Raw genomic sequence first — 18165 nt, forward strand, 5'->3', positions numbered from 1 at the left:
TATGCATGAGCAAGATATCCTGGAAGCTGCCAGAAATGTTTCATTCTTTCTCCTTGGAAGAATGAATTGTCATTAGAGCAGTTATCACTTTTAGTTTGATTATATATTTTTAATTCATTCATCTGCTGTAGTTGGATTCAAACCTGGGCCCCCGAAGTATTACCCTGGGTCTCGAGATTACTAGCCCAGGGACAATACCATCATCCCTTCTTGTACAGAGGTTATTGCATGGTTATAAGTCTACTTCTAGGAAATGACACACAACTGAGATTTCATTTCAAGATAGAGTAGCCATACACAATACTCCTCATTAGAATCCCGGTGCATGACATGTCGGATGTATTCACTTTAAATGCTCCTCCTATCGGTTTTCATGAATTCTGAGCATTACACTGCTACAGGATTGTGACTCGATTGGATACCCATGATACGGAATTCAACAAAAATTAATTCTTTAGCCTAATACCGTTTTGAAATTTGCCAACTAATGGCATATTTATATGAGAGAAATTAGAATGTGGAAAAGGATTAAAGCCCGAATAAATTTAAATGCTCCACATGAACCTCTGATTAACAGGCAGCTGAGAAGCATAAAACACATCAGTTCGAGGACTATACATTAACATGTAATAGAAATATTTACTCACAGAAATAAATTTAATCGCAAATAAATGAGCCAACGTTTGATTAATTCTAATCTGCAACATTTCTATCCTTTAATGCAAGTTGGCATGTTCACTAGCTTTTACACAGAGCAAAATAAACCCTCAAGTGAATGGGGAAGGTGATAAATCAAGTTTTCTTGATGTTTTCCTATATTTCATCATTGTAATGTAAACACGTGTGTAAAATTTGAAGTTTCAATTATGAATTTTAACAGGAATGCCTGTATTTCAATTTAAATATTTCAAATACTAGAATGCTGGTAATGTCCTTCAAGTTGAACATTCACCAGGGTTACTTTAGGACAGTTGGCTGGACAGCTGGTTAGTGATGCAGAGCGATGACAACAGCGAGGATTCAATTCCTGTACAGCTGAGGTTATTCATGAAGGCCTGCCTTCTTGACCTTGCCCCACACTTGAGGTGTGGTGATCCTCAGGTTAAATCAACACCAGTCAGCTCTTCCCCTTCAAAGGGGAAAGTAGTTTTGGGTCATCTGGGACTAGGACAACTTTACCTTCGCTTTACCTTTAGGAAAGATTGTTAAGACACTTTAGAGAATAATGACCAACTTTCTAGTTTTCAAGTAGCTACTTGAAAAATCCCAATTCAGAAAACAATGGGAATCAATAACATTATTAAATATGCAAATTATACTAGAACAAACAAAGGCTTGGCAATAAAGAAATCAATGGGTTTCAGGCTAGTTAGGTAAATTAACAAGATATATTTTTATACAGTAGATGGTGGAGAAATGCTTACACAAGTTCAAGAAGTTCATGAGTACTCCAAGCGTGGGTACTCAGTAAATTTAATCTAATGGTAATCACTGACCAGTCATTGAAGATTCACATGCAACGTTTGGTAGTCAATGGAAAAGAAATGGCATTCTTGAAAGTATTTCATGGTCACTAACTTGGGTTATATATTATATTGGCACATGCACACACTTGAAATATTACGGTTTAATTGTGGTGGTGAAGACAGCATCAAATATGACATGTAAACAAATGTCTCTTATTTGCGAGTACAGAGTTAGGAAGTTAGGGCTATTCATTTTGAGAAATAGAAAGAGAAACATGAGAAAAGTTTCAAAAATTAATGCAAAAATTGAATATAATTATTGGGATAAGATATTCAAAATGCATAGTAAGAGCAGGACTAGGCATGAAAGCAACATAAATAGATGAAGGCACGGTGGCACAGTGGTTAGCACTGCGCCAGAGACCCGGGTTCGATTCCTGGCTTGGGTCACTATCTGTGTGGAATTTGTATGTTCTCCCCATGTCTGCGTGGGTTTCCTCCAGGTGCTCCGGTTTCCTCCCACAGTCTGAAAGACGTGATGGTTAGGTGCATTGATCCGAACAAGCGCCAGACTATGGCGACTAGGGGAGTTTCACAGTAACTTCATTGCAGTGTTAATGCAAGCCTTCCTTGCGGCTAATAAATAAAAACTTTAAACTTTAAGATTCAAGTCAGATATCATGGAGTTTTTTTTTCCTCAGTAGGTTGTGCACTAACAACATATGCAGTAAGATAAGACATATTATCGAGTGAAATAGATACCTGTATAATGCCTTTCAATTGGAGTTATAGGAATCGTTTCCAGAGCTTTTTCTAGGAAGTCTAGCAGGCAAGGACTAATCACCATTTCTTCAGGAAGAGATTGCAAAGCAACCCAGGCATAAAGTTTTGCTGTTTTCACACCTCCACTCCCTTTCCCTTTTGCTGCAAGAATGATTCATTGTTGTTAACACAGTCTGAAATACGATTTTCATTAATTAAAGTTATCAATATATCTTTTATAATTCTGATTATAGCAGTAAAATTAAAACTAAGGATTAAGCCGATGGAAAATTCCAATTCCATTCTCCAGTGGTTTAGAGCATGCAAGGTACAAACTAAAATTTAACAAGTATTGCCCACTATCAGAATTTCAAGCCTACCATATGTGAAAAGAATACTCATTCTGGCAGTATTATGGTATGTGTCGACTTTTTTGGGATCATTTGAGAAACGTAAGGTGAAACAACCATCACCTCATCTAGACCTGCAAGTTTCTGATGAAAATTTCAAGACAAAGGCTTTTCCCCCTTCTTGCCTTTCTGGTCAAACTTAGGGCTGGATTTTACACCGAGGATAGACACTCCATGACCCAGCATAACATTCACAGACATCTTCTTAGCCAACTCGTACACTTTAATTTTTGGTCCTTTAAATTTTATCAGGCGGAACTTCTGTCCATCTCCAAGAAGATGTTCCACCTCATAGAGGTGCCAGCCAATTGGAGTCCAGCAGTTCTGCACACCAGCAGAGCCAAGCAAGAGGATCCAAGCACTCAGGTGATTCTGAGATCTCACTGCAGCCAGGCTGAGAAACTGCAGCAAGGGGGATGGGAGATGTTAGATAGGGAGAAGGGTAGGCTGGATGTGGGGAGATAAACCTGTGGGAGGGAGCCTTTGATTGTCATGAGGGCTTGGGAAGGAGGCAATCCCCTTTCACTGACCAGCAGCCCACAGGGCTATACATGGGTGGAGGTTTCTCCAACAATCATGTTGGAGGAATGGCGAGAAGAGACCCTTAACTGGGCATTAATTGTCCGCAAAATGGCCTCAATTGGGTCTCAAGTGGGCAATCCACCGATGGAGGGTTGGGGGCAGGTGGACTCATGGTGGATGGGATGTGTATTTTTTATTTCAAATCAATTAATCAGTCACAAACCATAACCTTTTGAGAAATTGAATAAGGCTACTTTCCAACATTTTAAAAAAAAATTTAAATATGAATGTAATCACTGAAAACATATCGGGTGGAAATTTCCCAAAAGGTTTCTAAGTGTCTTAACAGCATAAAAACAGAAGTACTCCACGCTGGTCTTTTGGCCAAGTTTGGAACTGCAATCATCCAACACTCTGTCAATTTCTTTGACAGCTGGGAGCTTTGCGTTGGGGGAGGGGGGGGTGGGGGTGAGGAGCAGAGCCTAAGTATGCCAGTGAAATCAGTTTCAGAGCACTCAGACATCATTGTGCAGGATGTCCCGACCTGCTAGTGAACTGGGAGACACCCCGCCCCATCATTGGCGGCATTTCTAACCCCATCAACTCGTCGTAGCTCCACCCCCTTGGTACTACTCCAGCACACCTATGGTGCCCAACCAGGCTCTGCTAGGGTGGCACTGACCTGCCATGCCCCCAACCACCAGTGGGCTTCAATGACCTTCGATCCCCCCGACATGTCCCCCCCCTGCATTGCACTCCCTCTCCAGCATGACCCCCCACTTGCAGAGCTCCACCCTTGCATGGCTACCCCTCTTGCATAAGCTCTTTGTCATTGTGCATGGCCCCCTCATCATAGCTCCACCCCCTTGGCACTACGCCAGCGCACTTATGGTTATGGTGCCCAACCAGGCTCTGCTAGGGTGGCACTGCCCTGCCATGCCCCCAACCACCAGGGGCCTCAATGGCCTTCGATCCCCCCAGCGTGGCCATAGCACATGGTCCCCGCTACTGCAGAGCTATAGTGATTCTCGCTGGTACGATGTCTTGCCGGCAAGGGCGGAAGCATCCGGAAAGGTGAAAGCAGCCATGCTGAACTCGTAAGTACGTTAAAATGTAGTCAATTCTACATAGAGAGGTTTCATGCCCTTTCTGGCGCGTGAAGCCAATCTCGCCGGTAAAACGGGGCCGGGGAGATAGCGATCTGATTCATGTTTTGCTTCTCACACTAGCGTCCCGGCTTGCCACGCTGATCGAATGGTGCGTTGAGCCAGTAAGATTGTGTCCATTTTCTGTCATAAGTCAAATTTGTATTCTTTATTCTAGTTATTTTGTTGTCCCTACAGACTGCAGTATATATAAATATTGTTAAACTATTGAAGAACATATCACAAATAAGAACGTAGCTCATTAAAAGAAAAAAAGAAATCAAAGATTGGAGAGCAGGCTTAATCAAAATTTAAATTAAATTCTGTTAATTTTGCTCCATAGAGGCACAAATGTTTGTAAGCTTCTTGAAAGTTTATTTCAGGATATTTGTACCATATGAAAACATTTAAATTGTAAAACAAGGCAAATTCACAGTGGGATTAGCAATGACACAAGCATTGTTACTATAAGGATACATGCTATTTCAATATATTGCTGGCAAGAATATCATTAATTGTATTCACTTCTCCCAAAGTTAAATATTGCTAATAAATATATATGCTATTCACTGAAAAATAGTTTAAACCACATAAAAACAAAATCATATGGTTCTGTTTCTATCGAAATAGAAGTGCATAAGTTAGATACCTGATGGTAAAGGTGGGGGAGGAAGCAGGAAGTTAGCCTTGCTGTAATTAGTAGAGGATGCAGGGGCAAAACCACTATCTTTCATACCATACAGTTTGGATTCTTTAGACAGGGTTCTTGGCAACGATGATCCTCTGGAGGTGTTCGGAGAATCTGTCTTTAGTGTTTTGGAGTTGTAATGCAACTGTTAGAATAAAATAATTATTCATAATGTTTTGCTGAAACTGAAAAAATCTTGATAAAATTTGACAATGTTGTCTTACAATTGGAAAAATAGTTATGTTTGTTTAAACTGTACAACCCAGAGCAGGTGGTTTCTGCATTTTTATTCTCTACAAGAATAGCACAGCAAATTTGTTTACTTTCTTCAAAGGTTTGTAAGTAACTCCACTAATTAACAGAGTAGCAGGAACTAACAGGTTAAGAATTGTGACATTGGACCAGATTTTTGCTCCTGAGGCAGGTTGCACAGGTCAGGAACCTTTCCAGGTCAATGCCTCAGGGAAAAAGTGCCCCAAATGGCATGCAGACCAGAGGTGTCCACCAACACTGCCAAGTGCCAAGCTGCCTCTCTTCTCTAAACCTACAAAATGGCAAAAGTACATTTTTAAAATCCATTTGCATCTCAAATACAACAATTTGAATATATTGTATTCATATTTATAATAAATAATTTGCCGTACTTTAAATGAGAACTAAATCCAGCCTGCAATGGATATGCCCTCAAAGAAAATGAGAAGATTTCAGTCAACATACTGTCCTGTTATCTACACCCATGATAAAACAATGACCAAAGAGGATTTCATGTTGAAAATGTTAAAAGAAAAAACTTAGTATCACGTTTTTAAATTAGTTTTATATTAGTTTTTTTAAAAAGATCAAGCAATTGATATGTTGTTTTATAAACAACAAATACAATTTCTGAACTTCCCTTTATGAAAAAATGCCCTTATTACCTTCACATCTACTCCTGGAATGTAGAAAACGGTGTTCTCAAATTCCGTAGTCTTGGTCTGAAGGGTATGTGGCACTTTTTTCCCACCTATTAAATGCGAACTTGATGCATAATTTTGATGCGTTTTTTTCTTCTTTGCTGGAGTATCTTGATCCAGATTCTTTAAATTTTTTTCAATACTCCTGCACAGAAATGCAAATTATTTTGACATTGTCCGTGTCAGAGATCTAACTGTACAACATTTTGTAAATAAGTAAACCTTAAATTGTACTTAAAATATTTTGACTATAACATTAGACTGTCAATTGGAATTGCAACTACTTTCAGTACCTAAAAAGCAAACCAATCTATTTTTGATTTTTTGCATTTCCAGAAACAAGTTTCTTCATGAAGACCTAAAACAAAGTATGAACTAATTTGCTGAAATGATTCCAACAATCAATTTTCATTATTTCTCCAAACTCATGCAACATCATTGCAGCTGCAATGTCACGAACTCTGCTGTTGCATCAGGTGGGATGAATGCAACTTTCATTAATTAATTTCCATATGAGGCAACACTAGTTGCCTCCTCATTACCAATGTTTATTACTTCATCATTTCATTTTTGTAGATGAATGCACAGCACCATTGGTTAATTAATCAAAAAAACATAAGAAATAGGAGTAGGCCATTTGATCCTGAAGCATGCTTCACCATTCAAAGTGACAAACTGCTAAAATGGCTAAACTGATCAGGCCATAGTTATCTGCCCTCCATAACCCTTGACTCACTTGTAGATCTGTCCAACTCTACCTTGAATTTATTTAATTACCCATCCTCCATTGCTCTCTGGGATAAAGAAATCCAAAAAATAATGACCCTGTGAGAGAAGAAATCCCTCCTCTATTTTGTCTTAAATGGGAAGCCCCTTATTCTGCAACTCTACCCCCAATTTTAGAATCCCCATGAGGACAAACATCCTCTCAGCATCTACCCTGCCAAGCACCCTCACTACCTTATGTTTCAATGAGATAATCTCTTCCTCTTCTAAATTCCAATTTCTGTTCAATCTTTTCTCATAACACAAACCCTTCATCCCAGGAATCAGGGTAGTGAGCATCCTCTCAACCGCCTCTAATGCATGTATATTGTTTAAAATGAAGACAAAAACTGTACACAATATCTAGTTGTGGTCTCAGCAAAGCCCACATATTGTAGCAAGATTTCCCTACTTTTATACTCTATCCCCTTTGTAATAAAGAGCAACATTTCATTTGCCTTCCTCAATATCCGCTGTGCCTGCATGTTGACGATTTGAGATTCACACATGTGGGCACCAGATCACTCTGAACTGTAGCATTCTGCAACGTCCCTCCATTTAAACAATATTCTATTATTCTATCCTTCCTATGAAAGTGAACACCGTCATATTTTCCCACACTCTGTTCCATGAGCCAAAGTTTTGCCCTATCTATATCCTTTGCACTCTTGATGTCCTCCTCACAACTTTCTTTCCTACCTATCTTTGAATCATCAGTAAATTTCGCTGCATGGCACTTTGGGGGCGATTCTCTGACCTCACCATACCATTAGTAGATTGTGTCGATCTAGAGAATAGAATGCATGGGAAAAAAGGGCTGGGAGAATTGCAAACTGTTTCACACCCATGGCAAAACAGCTTGCAATTCTTCTTGGCCCTCTTTTGATGGCGCAAACCGGATCGCACCTAGAAAGAATCTCTCCATTAATTCTCACCGTTATTACACTTTTTGGGAGAATTTCCCCCATGTCTCTTCATCCAAGTAATTAGTTTTGATTGTTAACAGTTGAAGACCAGCACTGATCACTGTGGCATCCCATTGATTACATTTTGCTCAGCTGAAAATGTCCCAGTTGTTACCCGATTGTTAGCCCCAATGTCATCATCTTAGCTGTTTATGTGGCATCTTATGAAAATCTAAATATACCAGATTTACTGGCACCCTTTTATCCATCTTGCTTGTTACATCCTCAAGGAACTCTAATAAATTTGTTAAACATGATTTCCCTTTCACAAAACCAGTTTTACTCCATTGACTGTTTTATGATTTTCTAAGTGTCATGCTATTACTTTCAGCAGTTTGCTCCCCACCAACCTCCAGAATGATTTTCTTCTGCCCAACCCCCCAGATTGCAGCAGTTTTCTTCCCCCAGCTATCCTACACAGCCCCTCTGCCCCCTCCAAAACAGGTCATGGTAACAGCGGGAACCACAAATGACGATGACGACTTACTCTGCTGCCGCTTTCCAGATGGCATGGAGAGAGGGGTAAGTGTTCGGGCTGGGGAAGTCATGGGGTATCATAACTCATGGAGAGTCATCAAGGTGTTGGAGAGATAGACCCCCGCCCCGATTTGTAGAATCACAGAATCCCTACAGTATAGAAGGAGGCCATTTGGCCCATTGAGTCTGCACCGACAGCAATCACACCCAGGCCCTATCCCCGTAACCCCACACATTTACCCTGCTACTCTCTCTAACCTACGCATCCTGGGACACTAAGGGGCAACTTAGCATGGCCAATACACCTAACCGGCAAATCTTTGGAGTGTGGGAGGAAACCGGCGCACCCGGAGGAAACCCACGCAGACACGGGGAGAATGTCAAACTCCGTACAGATAGTGACCCAAGCTGGGAATTGAACCCCAGGTCCCTGACGCTGTGTGAGGCAGCAGTGATAATGCCAACATGCCACCATTCAGATGTGGGGGGGGTGGGTAGCTGAGGAGGCCCCGGATTTTGGTGGCAGGGGAGGAGAGATGGCCTTGAGGTTCAGTAGCGGGGGGAAAGGAGACCCCAAGAATTAGCAGCAGGTAGAGGCCCAAGACTTGGAAAGGGCAGGTGTTGGAATGGAGGGTGGTAGGGTCTATGCCAAAGACTGAGGAGGTTAATTAGTTAGAGTTAGTGGTTGGACTATAGGCCCAAGACTCAGGATGGGTGTAGAATGGAGACTAGAGAATAGACAGTCATCAAGGGAGAAGTGAGAGAGTTGTCGGGGTGGGAAGGTGGGGGTGTCAGGGGCTGGTGGTAGGGAAGGGATTGGATTAGGGAACCTCCAGGTAAAGTCGAGAGGAAATCAAGGTGAGTTAAGGGGAGGCACATGGGAACACGAAGAGCAGATTGGGAGTGGCAGGGGATGAAGCACTAAGGAATGCTGAGGGGAGATCTAGGATTGGAGGTGGTGGCAGGGAGAAAAGGGAGGTACCAGTGAATCAAGATTCACATGTGTCCCTCATGTTTACTTCCCTGGACAGTAATTATTAAATGAATAAAGTGGGAACCTGGAGGTGCTCTCAAGCATGAAGCGTGGAGACATTTTTTGGACTAAACGAAGAAATTCAATAAATTCAAATTTTATTTATGTGATTAATTTCATTGTGATTTTCAGTGTGGGTTGCTGATCACATTTGATGTCAATGAGTGCACTTGATGTCTTTGATTGCATTTGATTTAAAGATAGCAAAGCTCTGCTGACTGCACAACGTACTCACTATAACTAGAACGTTAGATGTCAAATTATTGCTGATCATATCTGAGCTGATGGTCACAGGCTTAAGATTTGTCTGGTGAGGTTGAAAACTAAATTAACTCTCTTGCATAAAATCTTTAAAGAACCAACATAAGCTACAATACATAATTCCACAGGACATCGTTCCACATAACCATCAACAAATGGATGAAAGGGAAACCAAGTCTGTGTCTAACTCCAGGCACAGGCCCAATTACATATGTTTTGGGAAACCCTAGAAATTCCAGGCAGCATAGTGGAGGCGAAGACCTAGCACAACATATTCACCCTTTGTGTGTCTTAGCTGTACTTAGGAATTGAATATTCTCCAGGTATATCAAAGAGTAAAATCTCACCTAATAAGTTGGGACTCTGCAAGTCTCTACAGAAATAACATGAGCTCAAACTTTGAAAAATCACGCTGCCTGAAACACCCAAAAACAGAATCTATGTTAATTATAGTGGAAGAAATAACTGGCTTAAGCTGCCAACCTTCTTACAGATTGCTCAGGGATTTCCCAGAATATAGCACAAACCTCCATGACACTGATACCAGCACATTTGGATGGCTTTGCCCTTTAAATTTTTCACTGTAATAGCCCTTCCACCTTTTAGCATCATCAGCTACTGCCATAAGCAAGAGAGAAGAGGTAGAAAAAGGCTGAAGAGAAAGGGAATGTGGAGGTCAGGGTACAGAGGGACAGCATGGGGCCCAACATATCCTCTCATCTCAGAACAGCAAAAGCACCAGGGTGAGGGTCAGAGCAGTGTAGAGAGAGTAGCCAGTATTAGGGCGAGTGAATAAAAGCAAAATCTTGCCGACACTGGAGATCTGAAATAAAAACACAAAGTGCTGGAATAACTCAGTAGGTCTGAAATGAACACGCTAACGTTTTGAGTCCAATGTGACTTCTTTGTAACAGGAAAGGAATGAGTGAAACCTGGGAGTCAGTAAACATTGAACAACTGTGCCTGAATTCACAGGAATGGTGTGTTTGACAGCATAAACTGTTAATGAGGCATTTGTGCTGTCTATTCATATCACACAAACAATATGTCACAATTTGCTGAAAACTGACTTGGCTTCATCATTGAAAAATCAATGATGAATCAGGGACCTTGAACATAATGTAGGCTATGGATTTGACTATACCACATGTTAATATAAAAAGCAAAGAACAGATGCTGTAAATCAGATTAAAGCAGAATTTTATTCTTTCATGGGAAGTGGGTGTCGCTGGCTGGGTCAGCATTTATTGCCCATCCCTAATTGCCCTACAGGCAGCATTTTAAGAGTCAATCAAATTGCTGTGGTCTGCAGTCAGGTATAGGCCACACCAAGTAAGGATGGTAGATTTCCTTCCCGAAAGAACATTAGTGAATCAGACTTTTTTAAAATTTGATTTGCTTTATTATTGACACATGCTTTGGGATACAGTGAAAAGTATTGTTTCTTGTTATACAGACAAAGCATTCTGTTCATAGAGTATATAGGGCAGAAGGAAAGGAGAGGGTGCAGAATATAGTGTTGCCGTCACAGATAGGATGCAGAGAAAGATCAGTTTAATATATGGTAGGCCCATTCTAAAGTCTGATGCCAGCAGGGAAGAAGCTGTTCTTGAGTCGGTTGATACGTGTCCTCAGACTTTTGTATCTTATTCCCGATGGAAGAAGGTAGAAGAGAATATGTTTGGGGTACGTGGGGTCCTTGATTATGCTGGCTGCTTTTCCAAGGCAGCAGGAAGTGTCGACAGAGTCAATGGATGAGAGGCTGGTTTGCGTGATGGACTGGACTACATTCACAACCCTTTGTAGTTTCTTGCGGTCTTGATCAGAGCAGGAGCTATACCAAGCTGTGATACATAGAATCCCCACAGTGCAGGAGGCCGCCATTTGGCCCATCAAGTCTGCAATCCCACCCAGGCCCTGTCCCCTTAACCCCATTTATTTACCCTGCTAGTCCCCCTAACATTAAAGGGGCAATTTAACATGGCCAATCAACCTAACCTGCATATCCGGAAAGGATGCTTTCTATGGTGCATTTGTATATATTGGAGAGAGTCAAATTTGGACATGTCAAATTTCCTTAGCCTCTTGAGAAAATAGAAGCGTTGGTGGGCTTTCTTAACTATATGGGGGGGATGTGGAGGGACCAGGGCAGGTTGTTGGTGATTTGGACACCTAGGAACTTGAAGCTCTTGACCATTTCCACTTCATAGCCATTAATGTAGACAGGGGCATGTCTTATCCAGGCTTCCTGAAGTCGATGATTTGCTCCTTCATTTTACTGACAATGAAGGAGGGATTATTGTCGTTGCACCATTTCACCAGGTTCTCTGGCCACAATCTTACCGATAAGATTGCAAAGAGTCGAGAAGTCAGGTTCGCGCTGATTGAGGGAGCGCAATGGTTCCATGTTCATCATTAGACTTGTAATTTCAGATTCTTTTTATTCAATTCAAATTTCATCATCTGCCATTGTGGAATTTGAACCTGGATCTCCAAAGCATTACCCTGGAATATTAATCCAGAGACAATGGCACTATGCCATTGCCTCACCTTTCACTTATCGCCCAGGGTGCTGTGAGATAAGTGAACCTCTTTAACTTTAAAACAACCTCCGGTCCAATGCTTTGATTCGAGTGAAGTTCTGCAAACTCCCTCTTGTCAGAGCGACCATGGCCTGGGATTCTTGTTCCTCTCCTGGTATCTCACTCTCTTTCAGCCTCTGCCTCTCAATGACTCAATCATTTCGCTACTTTCCAATTCAATCTCCGGAGTCAATTGTTTGTGCTGATGTTGGTCAACTCTGCCTGCTGCATGGTGGCACAATGGTTAGCACTGCTGCCTCACAGTGCCAGGGACCCGGGTTTGATTCCCGGCTTGGGTCACTGTCTGTGTGGAGTTTGCACATTCTCATGTCTGCGTGGGTTTCCTCCAGGTGTTCCGGTTTCCTCCCACAGTCTGAAAGACGTGCTGGTTAGGTGCATTGACCTGAACAGGCGCTGGAGTGTGGTGACTAGGGGAATTTCACTGTAACTTCATTGCAGTGTTAACGTAAGCCTACTTGTGACACTAATAAATAAACTAAACAAAAAAAAACTGTGGCTCAGCAGTTCCACTCAGGCATGGCCGATTTTACCTCATTTGCTGCAAAGCAAGACAATGAACTGAGAAGGTGCAAGATTCGCTGGCCTCTGTTTTCTCTGGGCTTTCTTCTCTCCCAGCAGAGCTTTCTATTTCTTCTTGTCTCTTCCAATGTCCCATTAGTCATCTTCCAGAGGTCATGGTTGAAGGTGACTGTCGTCCAGTTATCATGGCAATGATTGCCATCTTTAGGTCTCATTTGCAGCTGTCTTTGTAGCAGAGGTATGGATGCCCAGCAGATTGTGACCCAGTAGCCAGTTCATCATTCCAACAGCTTATCTCCATTGGAGGTGTGAAGAATGCGAGGTGATCTTATTGAAACATACAAGATCTTGAGGGGACTTGACAGGGTAGATGCTGAAAGGATGTTGCTCCTTGTGGGAGAAACTAGAACTAGGGGACACAGGTTAAAAATAAGGGGTCTCCCACTTAAGACGAAGATAGGAAGAAACTTTTCCTCTGAGGGATGTCAGTCTGTGGAATTCTCTTCCCTAGAGAGCAGTGGCTGTAGGTTCATTGAATATTTTTAAGGCTGAGGTTTTTGACTGACAAGCCATAAAGACTCGGGGCCACTGTTGACTTTATCGTCAGTGACAAGGTTCGCGGGAGGCAGCACCTCACAGTGATGGTCAATTGCTTGGTGAAATGCACAGCTCTTCCAACTATGACTGAAATTACATTTGTGTCCTGTACAATCTCCAGGGAGATTGGAACAATGGAACATGAAACAATGTCTTGCACGACAAGCCTCTGTTTCTCCACCAGTTCATCCATGATGATCATGAGAAAGGGAATATCTGATTCCCTGAGCTAAAAGTCTGTGGGTTTAAGTCCCACTTCAGGACTTCAGCACAAAAATTAAGGTTGCCACTCCAGTGCAGTCCTGAGGGAGTACTGCACTGCTGCAAGTGCAATCTTTTGGATGAAACTTTAAACTGAAACCTCATTCACTCTCTCAGGTGAGCATGGAAGGTGCCATATATGGTGAAGAAGAAGAAAAGGGAAGGTATCCTTAGAGTACTGTATATTTATCCCTCAAATACAACACAAAAACATATTATTTAGTCATTATCACATTGCTTTTCTGGGGGCTTACTATGCGCAAATTGACTATCCCATTTCCATTACAATGGAAACTGCACTTCCAAACTACTTTGTTGGCTGAAAGGCATACTGTGATCATGAAAGAAGCTATACAAATGCAACTTTTTTCTCTCTGTTTAAGCCAGGATGGAATGGGACTTGGAGGGGAACTTGCTGGTGGTGGTCTTCCCATGCGTTTGCTGCCCTTGTTCTTCTGGGTGATTGAAAGATACAGGTTTAAAAGGCACTGTTAAAGGAATACAATAGAATCATTTCATACCTACAGCGTCGAAGGAAGCCATTTGGCTCATTAAGTCTGCATTGACTCTCTGAGAGGGCATCTTACCCAGACCCTGTAACCTCACATATTTACCTTGCTAATCTCCCTAACCTGCACATCTTTGGAGTGTGGGAGGAAACCATAGCACCCAGAGGAAACCCACGCATACTTGGGGAGAATGTACAAAGTCCATACAGGCAGTCACCCAAGGCTGGAATTGAACCTGGGACTCTGATACTACGAGGCATCAGTTCTAACCACAGTGCCATTGGCCAAGTTGCTGATGCACATCTTGTAGACAGTACACACTTCTGCTACCTGCTACTGTGCAGGTAGGTGGAGGGAATGAGTGCTTAAGGTGGTAATCTTAGGACAGTGTACCTTTCAAGCAGGCTGCTTTGCCCTGGAAAGCATTGAGCTTCATAAGTATTGTTAGAGCTGCACTCATCCAGATAAGGAGGGGAGTATTCTACCACTCATTTGACTCCTGCCTTGTGGTGCATAAGCTTTGCGGAGTCAGGTGAGTCACTTGCTGCAGAATTCCCAGCTTCTGACCTATTTATTAGCCACGGTATTTATATGGCTGGTCCAGTAAGTTTCTCGTCAATGGTAACCCCACGATGTTTATGACTGTGGATTCAGCAATTGCAATGTCATTCAATGACATGGGTAGATGGTTGGATATATTTTGTTGGAGATGTTTATTGGGTGTTATTTGTGTGGTGTGAGTATTAATTGTCACTTAATCAGCTCAAGCCCGAATATCATCCAGGCTTTTGCTGATGATTGCGAGTAGATTGATGTGACGATAATTGGTCAGTTTGATTTATTCTGCTTTTAGTGGACAGGACTTGGGTAATTTTCCACATTATCAGGTAGCAGTGAATGTTGTAGAGAGAGTGAAATAACTTGGCTTGGGGCATAGCTATTTTTGGAGCACAGCACGACAGTTGAGACACTGCCAGGGTCCACAACCTTTTCAACCTTCAGTATGCACAGCCATTTCTTAATATTACATGAAGTGAATTGAATCGGCTGAATGCTGGTTGCAACAATTCCCTCAGGCAGCGACCAAGGTGAATCATCCATTTTACACATCGAGCTGATGATGATTGGAAATAACTTCAGCCTTATCTCTAGCATTAAAATTCTGGGCTCCACCATCACTGAATCATAGAATCTCTACAGTACAGAAGGAGGACATTCCACCCATCAAGTCTATATCAACCACATCCCACCTAACCTATTCCCCTAACCCTGTTAATCCCCTTGACACTAGGACCAATTTAGCATGGTCAGTCAACCTAACCCGCACATCTTTGGACTGTGGAAGGAAACTGGAGCACCCGGAAGGAACCCACTCAGACACGGGAGAAAGTGCAAACTCCACACAGTGACCCGAGGCCAGAATTGAACCTGGGTCCCTGGCGCTGAGAGGCAGCAGTGATAACCACTATGCCACCATGCCGCCCTAAGAAGATGGGATGTTTGTGGAATGTCCACCTCTCATTTGTTGTTTAATTGCAGCAATATTCCCTTTGAAATCCAACAAGTCATCAAAACTTTTTGAAGAACACTCCAAAGTACTGCCACAAACATTGCAACAGCAAAAGTAAGAGGCATCTCATCTACAGGTCGGTAGGTTGGAACTTTAAATAATGCTAGAGGAGATCCTGTGCAGCTAAACACATGCTTATGATTATGAAAGAACATTAACTGGATCTGTTCAAATTGGCAGAACCTGCATCAAATTAACCTAGAGGCCCTTACAAGCATGGGTATCCATGCCGAAGTGCAGAAATAGTGTTGCCACAATTTTCAACTGCTCCAGTTTGTGTCACCTGTGGTGCCAGAGCCAAATTTTATGGCCTCTATTTCTTCAACTCTAACCTCTCGTCCATCCCTCATTTCTGTCACCATACTATTGACAATTGTATTTTCACTTGTCTGGGCTCTAAGCCCAAAGTTGCCTCATGAAATGAACATTTTCACCCCTCCCGCTTGAACATCCTTCTTAAAACCTACCTCTGAGCAAGCTTTTCATCAGCTGACCTCATATCTCCTTCTTTGTCTCAGGTTCAACTTTTGTTGTGAAGCATCTTGGCAGGTTTTACAACATGAATATTGAAATGTAGTTGCTGTTCTTGTTGGTCAGAATATTGTATGGACAGAATATCATGTGACAAAACCTCCAGAAAAACAACTAACTGGAGCTGATAACCCAATGAGAGCCCCAAAAAGAAGTTTCATTTTTTCACTACTGGTGTGTCTTAACTGAAGAAGTGCAGTGTGGAAACTAATGCAGGTATGCAACTGAACAATAATTTAAAAACTGACCAACTGTATGCAATGACAGTTTCATCTGTAGACACATGCCACTTAACTGCAACATCTTCTAGTCTAATTCAAAAAAGATATGATGGCGAACGTAGATGGGCAGCATTCGGAGCAAATAAATGGATAAGAATATTCATTTTTGTAACAATTACTCTGTTTTATGGTAAGGGGACATAAATATATCTATCCAAGTCCTCATAAATCATCCTAAATTGATGTGAATGCTTGGCATGTTGTTAAGTAGCACAAATTTGGAAAGACTGGTATTCCCAAACACATCTGTTAATGAAAAGTACAGATCGTGGCCCAGAATTAGCTGGGAAATGAATAGAATTTAATGCGCAAGTTAATGTAAATCATCCAGCAATTTGTAGTGAGGAAAAGGTATCTCATCAATTGCTGGACAATTTGTGTCACTCCACCATGAGCCTCATAAATAGCAGCTCATGGTCATCTTTCCCCCCCCCCCCAGGTTTCAACAAATTACTGCATCCTTGCATTAATTCCCAATTAAATGTGCTCCAAAGAGTTAAAAGACCTTTTAATAAACAGGATTCATGTTTCTACAATTCTCAACCTTTTCAGGTCAAAAATGAACAACGGAAAACGTGGACTCTCATTCCTGTATGTTGCAAATTGTTCTTGCTTGTTTTTTTGATCTTTTCTCTCTCTGAATCTTTGCTTTTATTTATTTTACTTTCTGTTCCTAATTTGACTATAATCTACTTGATTTCCTTCATTGTCATTCCTCCATTTATTTCTCAATCCTTAAATTTGATCAGTTAAGGGGATAAGACTCTCGGTCCTGTCGTTCACCAAGTTCCCAGATGTCCTGTTGTCATCATCATACCATTATCAGCTTATGCTTCCAGAAATTTTCAGCTAATGCAAAATACGAGAGAACTGAAAGGACCAGATATTATATTTGTCACCCAAACATTTACACACATTAAGGGGGAGATGGTGGCATAGCAGCAATGTCACTGGATTAGTAATCCAGAGGCCCAGGTTCATGCTCTGAGGACACTGGTTCAAATTCCACCATAGCAGCAGGTGGAACCTAAATTCAGTTAATAAATCTGGAATATGTTATTCTCAGTAATGGTGGTCATGACAGCTATCATTGATATAAAAACCCATCTGGTTGTCCTTTAGGGAAGGAAGTCTGCCATCCTTACAAGTCTGACCTACATATGACTTCAGGCCCACAGCAATGTGGTTGTTTTTTAATTGCCTTCAGAAGTGGCCTGGCAATTACACATTTTCAAGGGCAATTAAGGATGGACAACAAATTGCCCACAGCCCATGAAAGAAAAAAACAATTAAGGCAAATGAAAGGTCTTCTCACCTTTTAATGTTGAATTCATCATGTTCTGCTTGCTGCAGCTGCTGTGTAGTTGGATGTAAAACACATTTTCCACTCTCAATTTCAACACGAATGTCAAGCTCAAAATCGATGTTCCTTTCTGTTGCAGTGGTTAAGGAATTTCTGTTCATTGATGCTGACGGCCATCGATCAGTAAACAGTTGTTGGACTGCAGCAAGCCCAGGAGACTTTTTACGTATGCTATGCCTGCGGAACAGTAAATATAAATAATCTTAAAAAAGCAACACACAAAAATATTAACTTTCAATAAATGATTTTCTTTCAATTTTCCCCCAGGCTTAACATCCTGAACTCTAAAAAGATAAAGGTAAAGTTCCATAGTCCCAGATGACCAGAGGCTACTCTCCCTTTTGAGGGGGAGAGCTGATTGGTGGTAATTTAACCTGAGGATCACCACACCTCAAGTGAGGGGCAAGGTTGGAAAGGCAGGTCTTCATGAATAACCTCAGCTGTACAGGAATTAAACCCACGTTATTGGCATTGCTCCGCATCA

General features: G+C 41.7%; 1 protein-coding gene across 9 annotated transcripts in view; it reads right to left on the reverse strand.

Moving 5' to 3' along the window:
- kiaa1109 (KIAA1109 ortholog) overlaps positions 1-18165 on the reverse strand; it is a 449716-nt gene that overhangs the window by 59056 nt on the left and 372495 nt on the right. For 6 of the 9 annotated variants that reach the window (XR_013497648.1, XM_078211375.1, XM_078211383.1 and 3 more), the window contains 4 exons: positions 17634-17858; positions 5911-6091; positions 4955-5138; positions 2229-2390 (listed from right to left, as the gene is read on the reverse strand). Coding sequence is in view for 7 of the 9 variants with exons in the window: in XM_078211375.1 (XP_078067501.1) it covers positions 2229-2390; positions 4955-5138; positions 5911-6091; positions 17634-17858 (752 nt within the window). In the remaining 2 variants the exon portion in view is untranslated. The remainder of the gene's footprint in view (positions 1-2228; positions 2391-4954; positions 5139-5910; positions 6092-17633; positions 17859-18165) is intronic. The other 3 variants (XR_013497649.1, XM_078211413.1, XM_078211403.1) reach the window with 1 other exon arrangement.

The sequence above is a fragment of the Mustelus asterias genome, chromosome 1 (assembly GCF_964213995.1).
Source record: "Mustelus asterias chromosome 1, sMusAst1.hap1.1, whole genome shotgun sequence".
Classification (NCBI taxonomy): Eukaryota; Metazoa; Chordata; class Chondrichthyes; order Carcharhiniformes; family Triakidae; genus Mustelus; species Mustelus asterias.